Source organism: Salmo trutta, chromosome 14, assembly GCF_901001165.1.
Source record: "Salmo trutta chromosome 14, fSalTru1.1, whole genome shotgun sequence".
Taxonomy (NCBI): domain Eukaryota; kingdom Metazoa; phylum Chordata; class Actinopteri; order Salmoniformes; family Salmonidae; genus Salmo; species Salmo trutta.
Window position 1 is genome coordinate 12,162,602 of NC_042970.1, and position 24,248 is coordinate 12,186,849.

Genomic DNA, 24,248 nt, shown 5'->3' on the forward strand with positions numbered 1-24,248 from the left:
TGGTTCCAGTCATCCCAGGATTCCAATAACATCAAGCATCCTAGACCACGTCATCTATGAACGACCCAGCAGCTCAACATTCAGCCGTTATGTGTCAAGTGTACATTTTCATTGCATTTCCAAAAATATCCACTTAAGCCCCTCAATAAATCGTCTCTGAAATGACCATAATTGTGCAGATATAAAATGAGTTGTAATGACAATGAAAGGTTTGCTGGGAAGCCATTGAGTTTGTCATTTCATGAATCACTCATAACCCATATCATGAATCACACATGGCTACAGTTACAGGTCACAACATATTTATCATAACAAATTAGCCATTGTATCGCACTAAAGTTACACGATCAGATTCCATGAAGTTCAGGACTTGCCCATTATGTCTTGAGACTTCAATTTAATATATGTGTTTACGTTCAATACAAGAGTTGTGTTTGCAATCACAAAATGTGCTTCGATGCTATACACTTTGATGAATCCACCTCACCAGTATGGGTACCTTCCATATAGTCAGTAGGGTCTAATGGCATTATTGAAAATCAGCAATGTTGTAAAGAACAATAAAAAAATGTATTCCACCCCATTTCCCTCTCCCAATGAATTCTATTTGTATAGACAACCCCCTGAAGTTCAACCTCATTTTTCAAATGATATTTAATGATGCTATATGAATCACATCTGGTGACCTTGACTTCCCGGATCCACCTGCAACTAGTTCTCCACCTCATTAGATCAACACAATACATCCCACAGTAATAACATATTCATATTTCTGCTATGGTTTAATGAGGGATTGAGGAGGAAGGGTGATACTATTTGTATAATGATGTATGAACAAACAGCTGTTTTTGTTTCGTCCCTAGGCAAGGTGCTCTGGTGGTAGACTGTTGCCGTGTTCACTGCCAGGTTACAGGTGTTTTATATTGTCTATGGGCATGTGGCGGTTGACTGTCGCCATGTTGACTGTCACCGGTTGACAGTCTCCTGTCATGCCTCTTTTCCCTGCTGTTAGGTCACAGCCTGTCCTTTCATGAGGCCGATCTGAGTTTTCCCTGCTGTTAGATCACAGCATGTCCTTTCATGAGGCCAATCTGAGTTTTCCCTGCTGTTAAGTCACAGCATGTCCTTTCATGAGGCCAATCTGAGTTTTCCCTGCTGTTAGGTCACAGCATGTGATTTCATGAGGCCAGTCTGGCCATTGACGCTATTCAAGCTGTCTGAGCATGTCAAGCCTGGTGAAACCTGTCAATTTGAAACCAATCCCCTCGGAGCCATGTACACATGCCACCTTGCCAAGACACGGTTGTCTTTTTATTAGGTCAAGATCAGGATCAGTCTGAGACATTGAACTTGATCTAAATCCACTCACTGGATATTGACATTGGTATTTTTGTTGTTGCTAAGTGGGAGAACCATATGCTACTTCATATTTAGACTAAGTAGAATCACATGTTTTTTCCCTTCCAAATAAAAAGTCTCACATTCACATTTACAAGCCAATAAACTACATAGTTGAGCGATCGTGTTTCTTGAGACCTTGTGAAACAGAAAGTCCAAAGCCTTTAGGTAAATTATTAGCCCTTCGCCTATAGCAGGTCATTACATGGCCATTGTGGAGCCATAAATCCTCAGCGGTGGAAAAAGCACCACATTTTCATACTTGACTAAAAGTAAAGATACCTTAATAGAACATGACTCAAGTAGAATTGAAAGTCACAGTAAAATACTACTTGAGTAAAAGTCTAAAAGTATTTGGTTTTAAATATACTTAAGTATCAAAAGTAAATGTAATTGCTAAAATATATTTAAGTACCAAAAGTAGAAGTACACATCATTTAAAATTCCTTATATTAAGCAAACCAGACGGCACCATTTTCTTGTTTTTTATTTAATTATGGATAGCCAGGGGCACACTCCAACATTCAGACATCACTTACAAATGAAGCATGTGTTTAGTGAGTCTGCCAGATCAGAGGCAGTAGGGATGAGCAGGGATGTTCTCTTGATAAGTGAATGAAGCATTCAAAATGTAACAAGTACTTTTGGGTGTCAGGGAAACTGTCTGGAGTAAAAGGTACATTACTTTCTTTAGGAATGTAGTGAGAGTAAAAGTAAAAGTAAAAGTTTTAAAAATATAAAAAGTAAAGAACAGATACCCACAAAAACTACTTAAGTTTTAATTTTTGTACCTTTATTTAACTAGGCAAGTCAGTTAAGAACAAATGTTCAATGATGGCCTAGGAACAGTGGGTTAACTGCCTTGTTCAGGGGCAGAAGGACATATTTTTACCTTGTCAGCTCGGGGATTCAATCTAGCAACCTTTCGGTTACTAGTCCAACACTCTAACTACTAGGCTACCTGCCGCTATTACAAAACAGTATTTTAAGTATTTTTACTTAAGTACTTTACAGACTTCGTAGTGAGGTGATGTGTATTACCTGTCATGAACTGACATGGAATGTCCAGATGGAATTTGGCATGCTTTTATTGTTCTGTTGGAATGTCTAAGCTAGTACAATGATGTCAGCATCCTGTATACCTGGTATATGTTGAGTACCATTGTACAGCTTTCAACTTGATCCCACAGTGATTGGGGGATAATTGAAGATGTTCACCCACTTGCAGCATTCTCCAAGTTCTTCTCACAATGCCAATTTGAACCATGATCAAATTCAAGGAGCAGTAATGTTTACAACTGCATGGGGTTACAACCCCCCACCCGATCCCATCTCGTCAATATAATTATATTTACTAAATGACTACCCATGTGACTCCAGATGGGTCTACTGTAAGTACATCGAGCGTTTCTACGTGTTCCACTTTATCACCTAACAAAAGGGGGGAGGCAGTGTCGAAGTATCGGAGACAGCCAAGACAGATCTAAAGGAGAGGAGTCGTGCTTAGAGGACTTACCACTGGGAGGTAAGTAATTTCTAGACTGCTGCTCGGTCTATTTGATCAGGGATGAACCTGGGAGGGCTTCCCACACACTCACCAGGGCAGAGTTTGTGCCATTCACTTAATCCTGTGGCTTGATATTTATTCATTGGCTTAACTCTTAACACTGTAGATCTCAACGGAGAGTTTTAAATGAAAGACGAAGTAAACTTAGGTCTGGTGCATTTGAAATGGCATAAATGTAAATACCCACTGGGCACAAACTGGTTGAATCAACGTTGTTTCCATGTCATTTCAACCAAAATAAGTATATGTGATGACGTTGAATCAACGTGGAGAACTGATTGGATTTGAAAAAAGTCATCAACGTCAGGGAATTTCATATTTTTTTCACCCAACTTTTAACCTAAATCCAACAACATTCTTTGTTGACTCAACCAAATGTAAATCAAAACCAGACGTTGAACTGACATGTGCCCAGTGTGTATGGTCTCATATTGTGCGACCCTCTAGATCACGGCTCTCCAAACCTGTTCCTAAAGGGCTACCATCCGTATTCCTAATCTAGCACACCTGATTCTAATAATAACTGGTTGACAAACTGAATCAGGTTAGATACTACTGAGGCTGGAGGGAAAACCTCTCCAGGAACAGGGTTGGAGAACCCAGCTCTAGATGTTCTACGGATGTTTTTGACAGATATGATTGAATGATAATCTTAGCTAAATGGTGTAGCCTCAGGTTTCAGCAATACTGTTCTGGCTTGGTCTGCACCATTTGAATATCAATTCATTTAAAATGTAGAATTGAATAATTGAATAATTGGGTGTGAGTGAAGACTATCTTGCTAGACAAAAAATGTAAGCTTTCAAGACTAATGTTTATTAAGATTTGTTTGTAAATCTCTGAAAGTGTGAAGAATATTTTTGATTTGACCTTTAATTAACTAGGAAAGTCAGTTAAGAACAAATTCTTATTTACAATGATGGCCTACCCCGGGCAAACCCTAACCCAGACAACGCTGTGTGCCACCCTATGGGACTCCCAATCAGGGCCGGTTGTGAAACAGCCTGGAAACGAACCAGGTTCTGTAGTGACGCCTCTAGCACTAAGATGCAGTGCCTTAGACCGCTGCACCACTTGGGAGCCCCAACCAATATTACAATCAATAGAAAACAATGACTTTTTTTCAGTAATATCAGTATCTACTTTTAGATTACTTTTCTTTTTTTGTTTAACTTTAAGATTTAATCATTCCCTGAGCTGAAAAGATTGCTAACTGGTCTTATATCATAACATTGGATATAATTGTAACCACAGTTTACAGAATTGTATATAATTATATTGCATGGATAGGACGTACCAATAATACCGCAACTAGAGAATCTGTGGATTGTTAATATCCTTGGACATTTAAAGATCATGTCCTAGGATGATTGAGTTCCTAGGTGCTGTTAGTACTCATTCTTTTGAAAACATACAGTTCTAGGGAACAACATTGGGAATACAATACATGGAAATAAGTCAATGAAGGGCACTACACTCTTAGAAATAAAGGTGCTATCTGGAACCTAAAAAGGTTATTCGGGTGTCCCCATAGGATAACTCTTTGAATAACCCTTTTTGGTTGCTGGTTGGACCCTTTTGAGTGCCATGTAGAACTCTTTCCACAGAAGGTTCTACATGGAAGCCAAGAGGGTTCTACCTGGGACCAAAAAGGGTGCTCCTATGGGGATAGCCGAAAACCCTTTTGGAACCCTTTTTTCTAAGAGTGTATAATGGAAAGCATTACTACATTTTTTAATTCTCTTTACTGAAACATTATTTCTTTATTATTCAAGATTCTGTTGCTATGATTGACATTATTACATTCTGATAGACAGTGTGCCTATCGTTTAATGAGGTATGTGACCTATGAGCTTGACACCCAAGGGACACAAATGGATTGAGTAGGATCCCTTGAAATAGAGAATCCCATAAATGTGTTTACCATTGGTTTAGCATTACTCCTGACGCAATACATATCAAATCAATCTTAATATAACTTTATTGGTCAGAGTGATCATTTTTGAAGGTCAAATATAATGGGGAACTGAGAGAGCAAAACCACACATTTCCCTAGGCCTTCAGTCCATACTTCAGATAATGTGTATTCTATTTTTGTAAGACTGCTGGACAAGGACTTCACAACCTTAAAATGAAAGACTTAGTAATAGACAATATTTTATCGATTCCCAAAATATTTGCAAAATCACATTCTTGAGCCCCAAATACTGCTTCAATACCAAATTTGGTATTAGGGTGATTAAACTATTGGCACAGGCATTAGTCTCTCGCGGTAGTTAGACTGAGTCAGTCAGTCGTCCGTCGTCATGTGAAGTTTCATATTCCCCATTTATAGTGCCAGCATCTCTTGGGTGACTGTCAAGGCTGTCTCGAGGTATGCTGATACCTCATGACAACCAAGACAAGACTCGAAAAGAGGGATTCAGGTCTGGATGGATATGCGAAACTGAATGACCTCAGAGTAAATAGCATTGAGGGACTGTCTAATGTCTTCCTAATATCCTGAGTATGTTCCTGCACTAATCAAATCTCGAATTCATTTATAAATCAGTTTACAAAACATACCACAGTGGTAAGGTGTTATGAAAAATGTATGTATCATTTTTTGAATTACAAAAGTATAACTTTATACAATGTTCTTTCAGACATAAACAGCTTTCTAACTCTGAATTGGCCTACAACAAGTCCAGATACCAGTATGAAGATACCAGGGGCAACTGCACCCCCACCAGGGCAGGGTAAGTATCATACATAACCCTTGACCTTCTCTACCCTTTCGGCCAAAACATTGGTTACATTTGGTTGATCCAAATCACCCAATATCAAATATGACTTTTAGGTTAAAGGAGTACAGCAACATGGAAATGAAGGTCCTACTGCAGATAGAAATAACTAGACAAGAGAACTAAAAACAAATGAGCCCATAAGACCATCCTCTGTCCATCTTCAAGTTCCCCCTGACTTTGTGCAATCTTTCAAGCTAATATGAGTGTGTTATTGCAGGCTAAGCGCTTTAAAGAAAGTGCCACAACCATTGGAAAATTTATTTAATGAGAATAAAATGATAAATAAATATATTGTACACTCTGGCCAAGTATATGAAACAGACATCAACCGCTCGTTCCTCTGAGCATCTTGGTCACATCCATCTTTGCATCTGTCAATCTCAAATCTCTTGGACATTATTTCAAGAACAAAACACATCCTTGTATATTTCTGAACCATCTGGTTCCCTGCAAACAAATCTTGTAGACATGTTGGTAGACATCAAACTGAGCACTTTCTCATCTTGTCCAATGGTCCCAAGAAATTCCCTTCAAAAAAGCAATATAAAGGTGCAGGAAAAAAACATTATCATCTGGAGAAGCACTATCATCCTTACATTTCATTTTAGCAGATGCTCTCATCCAGAGCGACTTACAGTAGAGTGCATACATTTTTGTGCTGGCCACCGTGGGAATCGAACCCACAACAATCGCCATGCTCTACCAACTGAGCCACACAGGACAAGGTACATGAAGGAAAAGATGGTAAGACTATCTCCAAACAATGCAACCCTGATTAGGATGACACAAGAGATGGAATGAATGGACACTAGAGATACTCTAAATTAAATCAATCATCTCCATCTCACCCCTCTGGCAATCCATCTTTTATCTACTGGGACCACTGACTCCAGGCAGAAACATTTTATATGGTAGCACTGAAAGATACCTCAAGATGAAGGCAACGTGGTTTGCAGGAACAGTAATTAGTATTGTGCTGTAAAATACAACATTTTTCTAGGCTTGAACTGGGAAATTGTTTAGGAGATTTTCAGTAATGAATAACTTTTACCCAACCAGCACTCCCTAACACATGTCCTGTATCTGTCTTTTAGAATTTAAAAAAAATGCCTGCTTCAATTAATGCTACAATTAAATTACAATTAGAATGAATTCAAGTAGTGCTACCTGTCTCTAGTTTTACTGTGTTTGTTATATGTTGTAGCTTTTCTTGTATGTTGTACACATTGCGTAGCCCATTGTGATATATTTTAGTATATGTCTGCCAGTGTGCCTTCTCTGTCATTGTTAAGCCAAAGCTGTGCCAGTTTGTCAGTATCTTAGTTCTATTGTATGTCTCCATTCATGTGCGTCATATGCTTTAACTAGCAGAAGATGACTGGGCGCCCCATGGTCAAGGTAGGAAGGTTAACTTTGGGAAATGCACTGCAACCTAACGATCCATGCCATGTTTACAGTGATCATATTTTAAAGAATCACTCTGATAAAAAAAAATCACTTCAGGATGGGGCAGAAAAGAATCAAGTGTGCTGAAGGAAATCGGTGCTCCCATTATTGATGATACCCCATCCTCATGTAAAGATGAATGTGATTTTATGATTATCAATATAATTGATAATGTAATTGATAATCCTGATTGTTACCGTAAACCCTGTCCTGGGTGGGCTGAACTTTCTGATGTTGCTGTTTTTCAATTGATGATGACACTAAGTAACATCATACGGTAAATCAGTAAGGCCATTCAAACTTGATTACCGGTATAGCTGATTTCATGTTCATATTAAGTGATGTGTGCGAGCAAATAAAATAAAAACTAAAAAAGTGCACCATCTTGTAAAATTCAACATCTAGCAACTTTATCAATAGATTCTAGCTACTTTGTCATGGCTAAGGTTTTTAATGGCAGTCACAGTGATTCGGGTATGAGTCCCCCATTCATCATTCGTGTCAAAAGTGGGATAAAATCATTGAAAGCATGTGCCGGCCAGGTCTGAGGCAAACAAAGCTTTTCATAATCTGATAGGAAGTTGTGTATCTCTTTACTAGAAGCTTGAGAACATTATTTTAGGTAGAATCTTGCAATTTTCAGTACAAAATTTCAACTTTATATTTTATTTTTAAGAAATGTGAAGCGGGACAGCTGTTAAACTGATAATTAAATTTGTATGGCCTAAGACTAAGTGACAAGAAAACATTCATTTCCAGGGCCAGGGTTCATTTGAAATATTTTAAATAAAGTATATGATTTGAATTACTAATGATACAAATATTTACTTCACTCGTTTGAACAAATAATTCTTCCAATATTATTCACTCGGGTTAAGTATCAATTTGTTCCCATGTGAAGCAAATAAGCAATACATTTAAATCGAATTACATAAATGTTTCTATTTTATTTTTGCTGTGGAAATGAAATGTTGACCTCTTGTGGACGGTTGACCCAAATGCACCTTGAAAAGCAGCCAACCAAAGTAATACAGTGCCATGTATAATATTGAAGTGTAAGAGTGTACACATTTAAAATTGGTGTGAAAATATACTGACTTTACAAAAAAGTATAATGGCAATGTCATCCAGAAGCATTCATTGATGGAACAGATGATAAATTATAAATATGACACAAGAGGTGGAATGAATGGACACTAAAGATAATCTTAAAGAAATCAATCAAGTATTATGACATTTGATTTCAAGCATCTCGATCTCTCCTCTCTGGCAAATCCATATTTGATCTATTGGGACCAACATTGAGTCGAAATAAAAAATATGGTAGCAATGTGCAGGGCAGGCATAGTCATTTGTATTGTGCTGTAAAATACATATTTTAAGAGGCTTGAACTGGGAAATTGTTTTGGAGACTTTAGTACTATAAAATGGGTGTATTGAAAACTTTTTACCCAATGAGCACCCTCTACCACATGTCCTGTGTCTGTCTTTTAGCAATTTGGAGAAATGCCTGCTTCTACAATGTCCCTATTTCTACCTTGTTTGTCATAAGTTGTATGCACTGTGTAGCCCACTGAGATATATTGTAGCATATGTCTGCCTTCTCTGTCAGTGTTAACAAACTGGGCACACACTGGTTGAACCAACGTTGTTTCCATGTTATTTCAATGGAATGGAATAGACGTTGAATTGACATCTGTGCCCAGTGGGAAGACCAAGCTGTGCCAGTTTGTCAGTATTTTGTTCTGTTGTCTGCCTCCATTCATGTGCGGCATATGCTTTTACTAGCAGAAGATGACTGGGTGCCCCAGGGTCAAGGTAGGAAGGTTGACATTGGGAAACTGCTGAAATGCACTTCAACTCAATGCATGCCATGTTTACAGTGATCATATTTTAAAATAATCACTAAAAAAATCACTTCAAGATGGTGGAGAACAAAATTGGTGCACACATAATTAATGCTCCATTCACGAACCCCCCATCCGCCAGTGAAGATTTATGTTATTTGATGATTATCCTGATTGTTACTGAAAACCCAGTCCTGGAGGGCTGAACTTTCTGATGTTGTTGTTTTTCAAACGATTAAACAAATTAACGTTAAAGACATCCGAATGTTAATTAGAAAGTGACGATACAATGTTCCTTTCCAGGACCAAGTTTCATGTAAAATATTTAAAATAAAGGATATTATTTGAATTAGCTACTAATGATCTAAATATTTACTGACGTTTTTTTAAACAAAATATATTTCCAATATTAATCCAATATTATTCACTGGGGTTATGTATTATATTTGTTTCCATGTAAAGCAATACACTTATTTAGAATAACTTCAATCTTTCCATTTCACTCTTTTCTTTTTGCTGCGGAAATCAAATATTGACCACTTGTGGAGGAATGACTAAAATGCACCTTCAAACGCAGCCAACCAAAGTAATACAGCCCCATGTATAATATTGATGTGTAAGAGAGTACTTTTTTTTAAACTGGTGTGATAATATACTGACCTACACAAAACATTCATGATGTTTTGTAATATTTCTCTAATTCAGGAGATGTTTCTTATATGTTGGTTGCTGTTTGGTCTTGTTTCTTCACAACAACTTCGAGCTGAGAGTATTTGTTTTCGGACTTCAACAGTGGCTATTAAAAGAAGATCCAGAGTCCCTGGAGTTATGATAACACAGTTTGTGGAGGAAGTACCAGAGGGCATGTCCACCCCCGACTTCACCCGCAAGCCCATCGCTTTGACAATCCAAGAGGGTAGGGTCTCTTGTTATTGTATAAACTGACGTGCACAAACTTGATTTCTGGGCTGTAAGAACACTTTGTTTCTAGCAGAGTACAGTAACATTTGGTGACTTTCAGGTATAGAATTAAATAGAGCATTAATGTTCATAGTGCAATACACATATCTATGCTTTCAGGTAAATTAGCCTTTTTCAAAAGTATGGTAAGCGGAGTGCCGAAACCAAACATCACCTGGGCCAGGAACAAAGGCCCGCTGGAGGATCCAGTGAAGTATATCAGTAGATATGATGAGATTTTGGAAGAATACTTTCTTGAGGTAAGTAGGAGAAGCAAGCTAATGGCACGCACAACCAATATCAACCCTTTAAATTGTCATTATCTAATAATTATTCCACTGAAAAAACAAGTGATAGTGCAAGGATGCCAATGCAGGAGAAAGCCTTGCTATTACATTTCTCTCTAAAAGTACTAGACCTACAGTATGTCTGGTGTGGTATCGATCGAGTGTAAGGTTAAATCTCACTGCAATGTTGTCATTTCATCAGATGCCCAATGTAACAGCAGAACAAGCTGACACCTACAAATGTTTTGCCGCCAATGAATATGGAAGAGCAGTTTGCACTGCCACCTTGAATGTTATTGAGGGTGAGAAATGAATTGATTTATGTCATTAGGATGATTCATTGAAATGGCACTGTGTTCACTTGCTAGAACACATTTTCTATTAGCAATACTCATCAGAAAAATATATTGTTTTCTATTTTCAGTTGGATTCAAGAAGAAAGCGACAACAGGTGTGAAAATGATTGTATATCCTAATATTACACAATTCCTTAGTGCATGAAGATTCAAGAACACCTATTTATCCGGCTAGTTATTTTAATTCTTAATCTCTTCTAGGTCCAAAAAAAGCGGCACCAGAGGATTTCAGAAAAATGCTTAAGAGGAAGTAAATGACTGTTTCAAGTACAAATATCTGAAACAATTACTTCATGTCCCGTTTTGGGAACATACATGTCCATTTTTGGAAACCATTACTTAATTTTCAGAACATTTTTTGGACTATACTTCAGACAGACATATCAAGGATAGTGTTTTGACAAATAGATAAGGATGGCCAACCACTAGTTTCTCCAGAGTTTTAACTCTTCCTATTCCCATTAAAGGGTTGTACGAACTAAACCACAACTAAAGAAGAACGAGGGAGAGATTGATCCAAAGTTCTGGGAGGTGATGCTGAGCTCACCTAAGAAGGACTATGATAAGGTCTGTATGGAGTATGGAGTCACTGACTTCCGCTGGATGCTGAAGCAGCTGAACCTAAAGAAGAAAGAGAGAGAGGAGGAACAGGCAAAGGTATCAGCGATGATGCAATAAGGCAAACAATTTACAGATTACTATACCTTGTGGGTAATAATTTACCCTCCTGCTTTAGTCTCTCCTGATCCTCTCTTTCAATTTTATAGTTTGTTGAAAAACTTCAAAATCTGAAACACATTGAGGTGAAAACAGATGGCTCAGCAGAGTTTGAACTGGACATGGAACTAAAGAATCCCAACAGTCAGGTTTTCCTATTCAAGGTACGTCCTCCCTCCCACCATGGAAGCCAGTGATAAGCTAATTGATTCACAAAATATGTTATGAAGTGCATAATGTGTTTGACTTTTCTGCCCAAAAGGATGGGGTCATGGTTCCCTATTCTGACGACGGCAGCGGGAAGCACAACCTAAACAAAATTGGCAAAAAGTATATCTTTAGCATCAACGACCTGATGCCAGACGACGCTGGGTTGTACCAGGTGGACGTTGAGGATGCCAATTGTTTCTCAACTGATTTTAAGAGTAAGAATGCGTCTTCTCCTACCTTTCTGTATGACCAATTTAGCAACTGTAACACAGTATATCATTTCATTATTCTTGAGGAATGTTTGTGAGAAATGTTTCCCACCAATATCGTACTGTCTTTCCCTCTACAGTTATACCAGTGATGTTTGTTGTCAAGATTCAGGAGGTGAAGGCTAAGGAGAGAGAGGATGCCGTGTTTGAGTGTGTCTTGTCCCACCCCTTCCCAAAGATTGTGTGGATTGGAAAGAACATCCCTCTCGAACAAGGGGACAAGTTTGACATCACTGTGTCAGAAGACCACCTCATTCACAGCTTAAAGGTGAAAGATTGTGCCCAAGTAGACAAAGGAGTCTACACTGCCATGGCTGGCATTGCCTCCTGCAACGCTTGGCTTATTGTGGAAGGTGGGACAACTGTGATACAATATTTTATAAGCAAAAACTAACATAAACATGAAGCCTATTACTTGAACTTAAACCCCTCTTTCCATGTCCCTCTTAACTCAGCCGATAATGACCCAAACATGCGTGGGAAAAAAACGTCCCGTAAAACCACCACGGCTGGTGGTGGAGGAGAGGACCTGGCTAAGATAGCTGCAGAGCAGTCAGCTAAGCTGCAGAAGGAAAAGGATGACCTGTATGCAGCAAGACGAGCCCAAGCAGAGAAGGACGCTGCGGATGCAGCCAGACGGGCCCAAGCAGAGAAGGACGCTGCGGATGCAGCCAGACGGGCCCAAGCAGAGAAGGACGCTGCGGATGCAGCCAGACGGGCCCAAGCAGAGAAGGACGCTGCGGATGCAGCCAGACGGGCCCAAGCAGAGATGGACCCTGCGGATGCAGCCAGATGGGCCCAAGCAGAGAAGGACGCTGCGGATGCAGCCAGACGGGCCCAAGCAGAGAAGGACGCTGCGGATGCAGCCAGACGGGCCCAAGCAGAGAAGGACGCTGCGGATGCAGCCAGACGGGCCCAAGCAGAGAAGGACGCTGCGGATGCAGCCAGACGGGCCCAAGCAGAGAAGGACGCTGCGGTTGCAGCAGGAGCCGGAGCAGGTGCTGGAGAGGGGGATGGAGAAGGACATGGAGGTAAAGGTAAATGGTTCAACAACTTTTTCTATCCCAGCACATTAGGATACTCAATGTTGCCTACATTTAAGGACATTGTGTAGGCAGTAGTGTTTTGTTGCTCTTGTTGTGTTGCTGCTAAAGTAAATGTGGTAAGCAGACTGACTTGATGACGCTTCACAACTTTTGAGTTGCTGCCAAAGATAAATAAGGAGATAAGATGAATGATATGTGCATTGGTTAAGATAATCAACTTGGAAAAGGAGTCGAGGCCTGGAGTGGGGTGAAATACCAGACTGACAGATTCTCTGGATGTGACGTGGTAAGAGAAGACAGAGGTTGACTATTGCATGTTGGATAAGGCCAGTAATCAAAGACATTTAGAATAAAATGGCTGTGATATTTTGTATGATATATAATCACAGATTGTAGATTAATCATCAAGAAAAAAAAAATTAACCACTGACTGCGAACTAGAGCAAAAATTGATGTACATTTGGTACGAATATGTAACATTAAATTAAAAAGTTATTTTAATTTTTATCTCAAATTATTCGTGGGAAAATTGATGTCCAATGGTCTTTGCTGGGGTTATCATCAGCAACTTTTCGTTGCTTTTTTGATAATTTGCTAACCTTTTTTACACATGGTTCTGTATATAAAAATGTGTGTAACTACATCCGAATGTAGAAGATTAAACTGTTTCCAGAAACTTTTGATCAAGTTTAACCCCAAAAGGTGCTGGTTTCTTTCATTTCAGTCTGATGTTTAAACCTGATGGCAGCTGTGGTTTAAATGTTAAGCTGACACAATACTGCCTGAGGGAATCCCAGCAAAAAGTAGGGAGTTTGTTGGATGTTAAACTCTGACTTTAATTAACTGTCATTTTTATATGGTAGCTTAATTTCTACTTGACAAATAAGTTGACCTTAGATTCATTATTTTTATCAAAGCTTTGTTGTGGGACTGTTTATTGAAGATTGACTTCAGCCTTCGATTTATAAGCAAATACTTTTTTTGCTGTGTAGACTTTATTAGCAGGCTTCGTCAGCATCAGACCAGGACTTGCAGTACTTTCTAGATAGCACTAGAGCGAGACATATACCAGTTAGCTGATAAGTACTGGTGGGTTGTCACACTCATCATATCAAGGGCCCCGTTCAGTTGCCAAACTTTGTTAAGCCTTGCACATAGAAGTTCCATGAATAGAGCCTATGTGATTCCTAATTTCTACATGTCGGAGAGGCATGTTTGTTCTACAGCCTATTTCTATCTGAACGTTCCAAAACGTTGCATCCTGCTGAACATGCCCCAGAGGTGCATTGACTACCTTTATCCAAACAAAGTCCATAAATGTATATTGTCAATAACCTTTTTTTTTACTAAAAGCCAAAAATTGGCTTATGTTTTTTTCACTTCAAATAGTATATTTAAGCAATAAGGCCCGAGGAGGTGTGGTATATGGCTAATACAGTATACCACGGCTAAGGGTTGTTCTTACGCACGACGCAACGCGGAGTGCCTGGACACAGCCCTTAGTTGTGGTATATTGGCCATATATCACAAACCCCTGAGGTGCCTTATTGCTACTATAAACTGCTTACCAACCTAAATAGAGCAGTAAAAATACATGTTTTGTTATACCAATGGTATACGGTCTGATATAACATGGCTTTCAGCCAATCAGCATTCAGGGCTCGAACCACCTAGTTTGTAGTCCTTTATAAGACACGGTAAACATAACTCAATAACTTGTTCATCTGTATTATTGTGTCAATGTGGTACAACCAACCATACAAACCAAAACTGCCAGTTTGTGCACTGCCTAACCAATCCATATGTCTAGTTCATATCATTATTTTGTCAGTTGTCATATTTAACCTTGCTTATTTTGTTTAATTTCTATCGAATATCTACACTACATGACCAAAAGAATGTAGACACCTGCTCATCGAACATCTCATTCCAAAATCATGGGCATTAATATGGAGTTGGGCCCTCCTCTGCTGCTATAACAGCCTCAACTCTTCTATGAAGGCTTTCCACTAGATGTTGGAACATTGCTGCGGGGACTTGCTTCCATTCAGCCACAAGAGCATTAGTGAGGTCGGGCACTGATGTTGGGTGAGTAGGCCTGGCTCGCAGTCGGTGTTCCAATTAATCCCAAAGGTGTTCAATGGGGTTGAGGTCAGGGTTCTTTGCAGGCCAGTCAAGTTCTTTCACACGGATCTCGACAAACCATTTATGTATGGACCTCGCTTTAGGTGCGGGAGCATTGTAATGCTGAAACAGGAAAGGGCCTTCCCCAAACTGTTGCCACAAAGTTGGAAGCGCAAAATTGTCTACCAAACTTTACAGTTGGCACTATGCATTGGGGCAGGTAGTATTCTCCTGGCATCCGCCAAACCCAGATTTGTCCATTGCACTGCCAGATGGGGAAGCATGATTCATCACTCCAAAGAGTGCGTTTCCACTGAGTCCAGTGGAAGCTTTACACCTTTCCAGCCAACGCTTGACATAGCACATGGTGATAGTAGGCTTGTGTGTGGCTGCTCGGCTATGGAAACCCCTTTCATGAAGCTCCTGACAAACAGTTATTGTGCTGACGTTGCTTCCAGAGGCAGTTTGGAACTCGGAAGTAAGTGTTGCAACCAAGGACAGAGGATTTTTATGCGCTATGCACTTCAGCACTCGGCAGTCCCGCTGTGTGAGCTTGTGTGGCTTACCACTTCGTGGCTGAGCCATTGTTGCTCCAAGACCATTCCACTTCACAATAAGAGCGCTTACAGTTGACCGGGGCTGCTCTAGCAGGGCAGAAATTTGATGAACTGACATGTTGGAAATGTGGCATCCTATGACGATGCCACGGGGAAAGTCACTGAGCTCTTCAGTAAGGCCATTCTACTGCCAATGTTTGTCTACAGAGATTGCATGGCTGTGTGCTCGATTTTATACACCTGTCAGCAAAGGGTGTGGCTGAAATAGCCGAATCCACTCATTTGAAGGGGTGTCCACATACTTTTGTGTGTATTTATAGTGTATTTATAAAAATGCCAATTTAGAGATGAGATCCAGAGGAAAAATGTGATGCATTACCTGTCTAGATTATCCTGACTACGGTATGATGTAAACTCGTCCTCTCACTGTCAACTGCATTTATTTTCAGCAAACTTAAGATGTGTAAATATTTGTATGAACATAACAAAATTCAACAACTGATACATAAACTGAACAAGTTCCACAGACATGTGACTAACAGAAATTGAAGAATATGTCCCTGAACAAAGGGGGGGAGGGTCAAAATCAAAAGTAACAGTCAGTATCTGGTGTGGCCACCAGCTGCATTAGGGGGCAGTATTCAGAAGTTCGGATGACTGACTTGTCCAAAATAAACTGCCTGTTACTCAGACCCAGAAGCTAGGATATGCATACAATTGGTAGCATTGAATACACTCTGAAGTTTCTAAAACTGTTAAAATAATGTTTGTGAGTATAACAGAACTGACATGGCAGGATAGAACCAGAGGAGAATCCATCCGGAAAAGTTTTTTTTTAGGTCACAGGCCATTTCAATGCTAGTCTCTGGGACATTCAAAGGAATTTCTCCCAGATTGCAGTTCCTATGGCTTCCACTAGATGTCAACAGTCTTTAGAAAGGGTTTCAGCAAGTAGTGATAGTTTTTCAAGGTGTCCCTCATTAGGACTCTAGTCTTTTGAATGAGGGCGTTATTCATCTCCGGTATTGAACATACTACCTTCCGTCTTAAACTGTATTGTTTATTTACATATTAGGATACCTGAGTATTGATTAGAAATGTTGTTTGACTTGTTTGGATAAAGTTAACCGGTAACTTCTGGGATTCCTTTGTCTGCATGTTGAACGAGTGGAACGGTGGATTACTGAATCAAACATGCCAACTAAACAGACTTTTCTGGGAGATAAAGAAGGACTTTATTGAACAAAATTACCATTTGTTGTGTAGCTGGGACCGTTGGGATTGCAAACAGAGGAAGATCTTCAAAGGTAGGTGATTTTTTTTATTTCTATTTCTGATTTTTGTGTTGCCTCTGCTGGTTAGAATTTTTTTTTTAATGCTGGTGAGTGCGGGTCGCTGTCCTCAGATAACGCATGGTATGCTTTCGCCATGAAGCCTTTTTGAAATCTGACAAAGCGGTTGGATTAACAAGAAGTTAAGCTTTTAAACGATATAAGACACTTGTATTTTCATGAATGTTTAATATTACGATTTTTGTATTTTGAATTTCGCACTCTGCAATTTCATGCTAGCGTCCCACCTAGCCCAAAGAGGTTTTAAGTACTGCAGTGCATCTCCTCCTCATGGACTGCACCGGATTTGCCAGTTCTTTCTGTGAGATGTTAACCCACTCTTCCACCAAGGCACCTGCAAATTCCCGGACATTTCTGGGGGGAATGGCCCTTGCCCTAGCCCTCACCCTCCAAACCAACCGTTCCCAGACGTGCTCAATGGGATTGAGATCCGGGCTCTTCGCTGGCCATGGCAGAACACTGACATTCCTGTCTTGCAAGAAATCACGCACAGAGCGAGCAGTATGGCTGGTGGCATTGTCATGCTGGAGGGTCATGTCAGGATGAGCCTGCAGGGAGGGTACCACATGAGGGAGGAGGATGTCTTCCCTGTAACGCACAGCATTGAGATTGCCTGCAATGACAACAAGCTCAGTCCGATGATGCTGTGACACACCGCCCCAGACCATGATGGACCCTCCACCTCCAAATCGATCCCGCTCCAGAGTACAGGCCTCGGTGTAACGCTCATTCCTTCAACGATAAACGCGAATCCGACCATCACCCCTGGTGAGACAAAACTGCGACTCGTCAGTGAAGAGCACTTTTTGACAGTCCTGTCTGGTCCAGTGATGATGGGTTTGCGCCCACAGGCGACGTGTGATGTCTGGTGAGGACCTGACTTACAACAGGCCTACAAGCCCTCAGTCCAGCCTCTCTTAGCCTATTGCGGACAGTCTGAGCACTGATGGAGGGACTGTGCATTCCTGGTGTAACTCAGGCACTTGCTGTTGCCATCCTGTATCTGTCCCGCAGGTGTGATGTTCGGATGTACCGATCGTGTGCAGGTGTTGTTAAACGTGGTCTGCCACTGCGAGGATGATCAGCTGTCCGTCCTGTCTCCCTGTAGCTCTGTCTTGGGCGTCTCACAGTACCGACATTGCAATTTATTGCCCTGGCCACATCTGCAGTCCTAATGACTCCTTGCAGCATGGCTAAGGCACGTTCACGCAGATGAGCAGGGACCCTGGGCATCTTTCTTTTGGTGTTTTTCCAGAGTCAGTAGAAAGGCCTCTTTAGTGTCCTAAGTTTTCATAACTGTGACCTTAATTGCCTACCATCTGATAGTATCAACCGTATCAGCTGATAGTATCAACCGTTTCAACAGGTGCATGTTCATTAATTGTTTATGGTTCATTGAACAAGCATGGGAAACAGTGTTTAAACCCTTTACAAAGAAGATCTGAAGATATTTTGATTTTTATGAATTTTCTTTGAAAGACAGGGTCCTGAAAAAGGGACATTTCTTTTTTTGCTGAGTTTACTTACCTAATGTTACATCATAAGCTAAGGACCCTGGGACTAAACACCTCCCTCTGCAACTGGATCCTGGACTTCCTGACGGGCCGCGCCCAGGTGGTAAGGGTAGGTAACAACACATCCTCCACACTGATCCTCAACACAAGGGCCCCTCAGGGGTGGGTGCTCAGCCCCCTCCTCTACTCCCTGCTCACTCATGACTGCATGGCCAAGTACGACTCCAACACCATCATTACATTTGCCGATGACACAACAGTGGTAGGCCTGATCACTGACAACAACAAGACAGCCTATAGAGAGGAGGTCAGAGACCTGGTTGTGTGGTGACAGGACAACAACCTCTCCCTCAACGTGATCAAGACAAAGGAGATGATTGTGGACAACAAGAAAAAGAGGACCGAGCACGTCCCCATTCTCAACGACGGGGCTGCAGTGGAGCAGGTTGAGAGCTTCAAGTTCCTAGGTGTCCACATCACCAACAAATATACTAACATGGTCCAAGCACACCATGACAGGACAACTGTCATGCTTCGTGAAGTGGGCACGACAAAACCTATTTCCCATCAGGAGACTGAAAAAATTTGGCATGGGTCCTCAGATCTTCAAAAGGTTCCACAGCTGCACTATCGAGAGCATCCTGGCTGGTTTCATCACTGCCTGGTATGGCAACTGCTCGGCCTCCGACCACAAGGCACTACAGAGGGTAGTGCGAATGGCCCAGTACATCACTGGGGCCAAGCTTGCTGCCATCCAGGACTTCCATACCAGGCGGTGTCAGATGAAGGCCCTAAAAATTGTCAAAGACTCTAGCCACCCTAGTCATAGACTGTTCTCTCTGCTACCACACTGCAAACGGTACCGGAGCGCCAAGTCTAGTTCCAGGAGGCTTCTAAACAGCTTCTACCCCCAAACCATAAGACTCCTGAACATCTAGTCAAATGGCTATCCAGACTACTCCCCTCCCCCCTCCACACCACTGCCGCTCTCTGTTGTCATCTATGCATGGTCACTTTAATTAACTACCTACATGTACATACTACTTCAACTAACCGGTGCCCCCGCACATTGACTCTGTACCGGCACCCCCCTGTATATATTGTTATTTTTTACTGCTGCTCTTTAATTGTCTCTTATTCTTATCCGTATTTTTTGAAACTGCACTGTCGGTTAGGGGCTCGTAAGTAAGTATTTCACTGTAAGGTCTACCTACACCTGTTGTATTTGGCGCATGTGACTTTGATTTGATTTGATCCAGGTGTTCAATTCCTTAATGGACTGGCTGATATTAATGGCAGCCTTGGGGAAACAGCAGAACTGTCCTGCAAACTGAGCCGTGAGAACTGTGAGGGAGTCTGGCTTAAAGACGGGCAACTAGTGAGTGCAGTATTCTTCAATCACACAAATAGAGTGTTCTTCAACCTTGTTCCAGGAGACAAACATGGTGTGCAGGCTTTTTCTCCAGACCAATACTAACACATTTGATTAAACTAAACAGCTTGATGATGTGTATATATTGTGAAAGTTAAATAACGGGAAATAATAACCATTACAAAATAAGCTATGACAGTTGAATGAAAAACAAGATGCTTTTTTCAGTCCCCTATTGGATTGAATCCATTCTCTATTTCTGTCATCAGATAACTGATGAGGATGGGCTGAAAATCATCCAAGATGGAGCCAGTCACAAGCTGGTAATTGAAAGCTGTAAAAAAAATGATGCAGGAGTCTATTCATTTGAGGTGGATGGTCATAAATCTGAGGCAAAGTTCACTGTTTCAGGTAAGGATGAACAGTTACTGTGGATTGCATCCAAGATCAGGAAATGCTCCTGTAAGGTTATTGTTCCCTTGATTAGAGCACTTTAAGATAGATGGAATGTGTCCTACATAAAACAATTATACATCATTATATAAATGTGTTTATTCACCTGTAACGGTAGGCCTATGTAACATAAAAATGTGTGTTATTCTGTAATTTATAAATCACAGTAAATACAGTGCAAGTTTGGAAAGTATTCAGACCTCTTGACTTTTTCCACATTTTGCTACATTACAGCCTTATTATAAATGGATTGAAATGCTGTTTTCTTCCACTCATCAATATACACACACAATACCCCACAATGAAAAAGCAAAAACTGTTTTTTAGAATTTTTTTGCACATTTATTAAAAATAAAACACTGAAAAATCACGTTTACTTAACTATTCCGACCCATTACTCAGTACTTTGTTGAAACACCTTTGGCAGCGATTACAGCCTCGAGTCTTCTTGGGTATGACTCTCTGAGCTTGGCACACCTGTATTTGGGGAGTTTCTCCAATTCTTCTCTGCACATCCTCTCAAGCTGTGTTAGGTTGGATGGGGACCGTCACTGCACAGCTACTTTCAGGTCTCTCCAGAGATGTTCGATCGGGTTCAATCCGGGCTCTGGCTGGGCTACTCAAGGACATTCAGAGACTTGTCCTTGCATTGTCTTGACTGTGTGCTTAGGGGTGTTGTCCTTTTATAAGGTGAAACTTCGCCCAAGTCTGAGGTCCTAAGCGCTCTGGAGCAGGTTTTCATCAAGAATCTCTCTGTTCGTTGCTCTGTTCATCTTTCCCACGATCCTGAAAAGTCTCCCAGTCCCTGACGCTGAAAGAAATCCCCACCACATGATGCTGCCATCACCATGCTTCACCGTAGGGATGGTGCCAGGTTACCTCCAGACGTGACGCTTGGCATTCAGGCCATCAGACCAGAGAATCAGGTTTCTCATGGTGTGAGTCCTTAAGGTGCTTTTTGGCAAACTCCAAGTGGGCTGTAATGTGTCTTTTACTGAGGAGTGGCTTCTGTCTTGCCACTCTACCATAAAGGCCTGATTGGTGGAGTGCTGCAGAGATGATTGTCCTTCTGGAAAGTTCTCCCATCTCCACAGAGGAACTCTGGAGGTCTGTCAGAGTGACCATCGGGCTCTTGGTCACCTCCATTGCCGAGGCCCTTCTCAGTTGCTCAGTTTAGCCAGGCGGCCAGCTCTGGGAATAGTCTTGGTGGTTCCAAACTTCTTCCATTTAAGAATGATGGAGGCCACTGTATTCTTGGAGACCTTCATTGCTGCATTTTTTTTTGGCACCCTTTCCTTCATCTGTGCTTCAACACAATCCTGTCTCGAAGCTCTAAAGACAATTCCTTTGACCTCAAGGCTTGGTTTTTGCTCTGACTTGCACTGTCAACAATGGGACCTTATATAGACAGCTGTGTGCCTTTACAAATCACATCCAGTCAATTGAATTTACCATAGGTGGACTCCAATCAAGTTGTAGAGACATCTCAAGGATGATTAACGGAAACAGGATGCAACTGAGCTCAATTTGGAGTCTCATAGCGAAGGTTCTGAATACTTATGTAAATAAGGTATTTCTGTTTTTATTTTTTATACATTTGAAAACAATTCAATAAACCTGTTTTTGCTTGATCATTGCCGGGTATTGTGTGTAGATTGCTGAGTTTTTTTTTTTATTTAATCCATTTTAGAATAAGGCTGTAACGTAAAACAGAATGAGGAAAAAGTCAATGGGTCTGAATACTTTCCGAAGGCTCTGTATATCCAAAAACAAAAGCAATGCAATATCTCTGATGTTAGAATGTTTTGCATGTCATGTCCAAATCACCTTAAAATGTATTGTTTAGCTCAATAAAGTTACCTTGAGAGGATTTGGACATGGAACACAAAACATTGGAGATACTGTATTGACTTGCATTGGTTTTTGGACAAAATTGTTTTAAAGTTTGGAGACAGTGGCCAGGTAAACAAAACCAAAGCATGGTTGCTGTCTTACCTTGTCCATAGACTGCTTACAGAGTAAGCCAACCAATATGTAATTTTGTAATTTAAGTGAACTATCCCTTTTACTTTGTGTATCTAGTTCCATTGAGTAAGAGCATATACAATATGTTTGCAATTTACAGCAGAGATTTGTGGTGCATTACAAACTTTGACATTATACTAAACTATCCTGTTGCTGCAGGAATATTTTCCTGCTGTAATCAAAATGGTTCAAATTAAGATCCTACATCTGTATGACAATTTACGGCTAAGATTATAAAGAAAGTTGTGATGCATTACCCACTTAGAGACTATATTATTACGATTTCTGCTGTCTTTATTTATTTATAGATGCAGGTGCTCAATTTGTTGGATACGGACTCTCTGATATCGAAGTTAAATTTGATGAAACAGCAGAGCTGTCCTTGACACTAAGCAGTCCGAATGTTGAGGGGTTCTGGTATAAAGACGGGAAAGAGGTGAGTGCAGTATTCTTCAATCCCCAAAATACAGTCAGTGTTTATTTCAACCTTGGTCCAGGAGACCCACAAGGTGTGCAGGCTTTTGCTACAGCGCAATACAAACATATGTGATTCAACTGAACAATAGCTTGGTGAAGATCAATCATGGTGGGAAAAATGCAACTATTGAAGTCATTCAAGTGAAAAGTAACTATTTGGAAAGATTATATGACAACTACATGACAAACTAGATTATATTTTCTTCTGTTAGATTTAATGTGTTCTCTATCTCTGTAATCAGGTACCTTGTGATGACAGGGTGAAAATCATCAAAGAAGGAGCCTCTCACAAGCTGGTCATTGATAACTGTAAAAAAGACGATGCAGGAATCTATCGCTTTGAGGTGGATGGTCGTAAATCCGAGGCAACGCTCACTGTGCAGGGTAAGAATGGACGGTTACAGCATGTGGGTTACATCCAGGATCCGGAGGCTGATGTTCCCTTGATTAGAGCACTTTAAGATACTGTACATGAAATTGAATGGTACATCATAGTGAAGTATGTTGATTAACCTGTTATACTGTACATCTTCGTTCATTCCAATATACTTTCTCCCCGGCCAACTCTGCCAACTCTGCCAATTGCTGTTATGAACATGGATAACAATTCATCAACTCACTTGGTATGTAACATTACATTGCTGCTGTTCTTCGTAATTTATAAGACACAGTAATTATATAACTTGCTGGTCTATATTCACTATGACAAATGACAATGTGGTATAACATTTGAAACCACCATTCTGTGAACTTCCTAAACAATCTATAGTCCCCATCATTATCTTGTCAATAATCATATGTAACCTTGTTTATTTTTGGTTCATTGCTATTGCATATGTCTTGTGCATACATATGTAAGATCTTAATTTGTTTGCTTTTGTAGCTGATAATAGTTGTATACAAAGGTTTAAAAAAAGCTTCTAAAGTTTGTAATTTCCACTTAAAAATGTCAGACTTGATTTGCCCTATAAATGTATTGAACACTACACAAAATGTCCATTAATTATAATCCACATACAGTTGAAGCCAGAAGATTACATACACATTCGTCAAATACATTTAAACTCAGTTTTTCACAATTCCTGACATTCAATCCTAGTAAAAATTCCCTGTCTTAGGTCAGTTAGGAAGATAACTTTATTTAAGAATGTGAAATGTTAGAATAATAGTAGAGAGAATGATTTATTTCAGCTTTTATTTCTTTCATCACATTCCAGGGGTCAGAAGTTTACATGCACTCAATTAGTATTTGTTAGTATTGTCTTTGAATTGGTTAACTTGGGTCAAGCGTTTGGGGTAGTCTTCCACAAGCTTCCCACAATAAGTTGGGTGAATTTTGGCCCATTCCTCCTGACAGAGCTGGTGTAACTGAGTCAGGTTTACAGGCCTCCTGGCTCACACATGATTTTTCAGTTCTGCCCAAACATTTTCTATAGGGTTGAGGTCAGGGCTTTGTGATGGCCACTCCAATACCTTGACTTTGTT

The 24,248-nt window shown here is 40.4% G+C and overlaps 1 protein-coding gene across 1 annotated transcript in view; it reads left to right on the plus strand.

Moving 5' to 3' along the window:
• The first annotated feature begins 2,620 nt into the window (after positions 1-2,620).
• LOC115207400 (immunoglobulin-like and fibronectin type III domain-containing protein 1) overlaps positions 2,621-24,248 on the plus strand; it is a 36,486-nt gene continuing 14,858 nt past the window's right edge. Inside the window, exons 1-18 of the mRNA XM_029774463.1 lie at positions 2,621-2,923; positions 5,611-5,703; positions 7,120-7,149; positions 8,986-9,015; positions 9,838-9,960; positions 10,125-10,264; positions 10,494-10,593; positions 10,716-10,742; positions 10,849-10,897; positions 11,115-11,304; positions 11,415-11,528; positions 11,627-11,789; positions 11,924-12,196; positions 12,299-12,880; positions 19,696-19,814; positions 20,078-20,219; positions 22,595-22,722; positions 23,006-23,147. Coding sequence (XP_029630323.1) covers positions 5,664-5,703; positions 7,120-7,149; positions 8,986-9,015; positions 9,838-9,960; positions 10,125-10,264; positions 10,494-10,593; positions 10,716-10,742; positions 10,849-10,897; positions 11,115-11,304; positions 11,415-11,528; positions 11,627-11,789; positions 11,924-12,196; positions 12,299-12,880; positions 19,696-19,814; positions 20,078-20,219; positions 22,595-22,722; positions 23,006-23,147 — 2,392 coding nt within the window. The 5' untranslated portion in view covers positions 2,621-2,923; positions 5,611-5,663. The remainder of the gene's footprint in view (positions 2,924-5,610; positions 5,704-7,119; positions 7,150-8,985; positions 9,016-9,837; positions 9,961-10,124; positions 10,265-10,493; positions 10,594-10,715; positions 10,743-10,848; positions 10,898-11,114; positions 11,305-11,414; positions 11,529-11,626; positions 11,790-11,923; positions 12,197-12,298; positions 12,881-19,695; positions 19,815-20,077; positions 20,220-22,594; positions 22,723-23,005; positions 23,148-24,248) is intronic.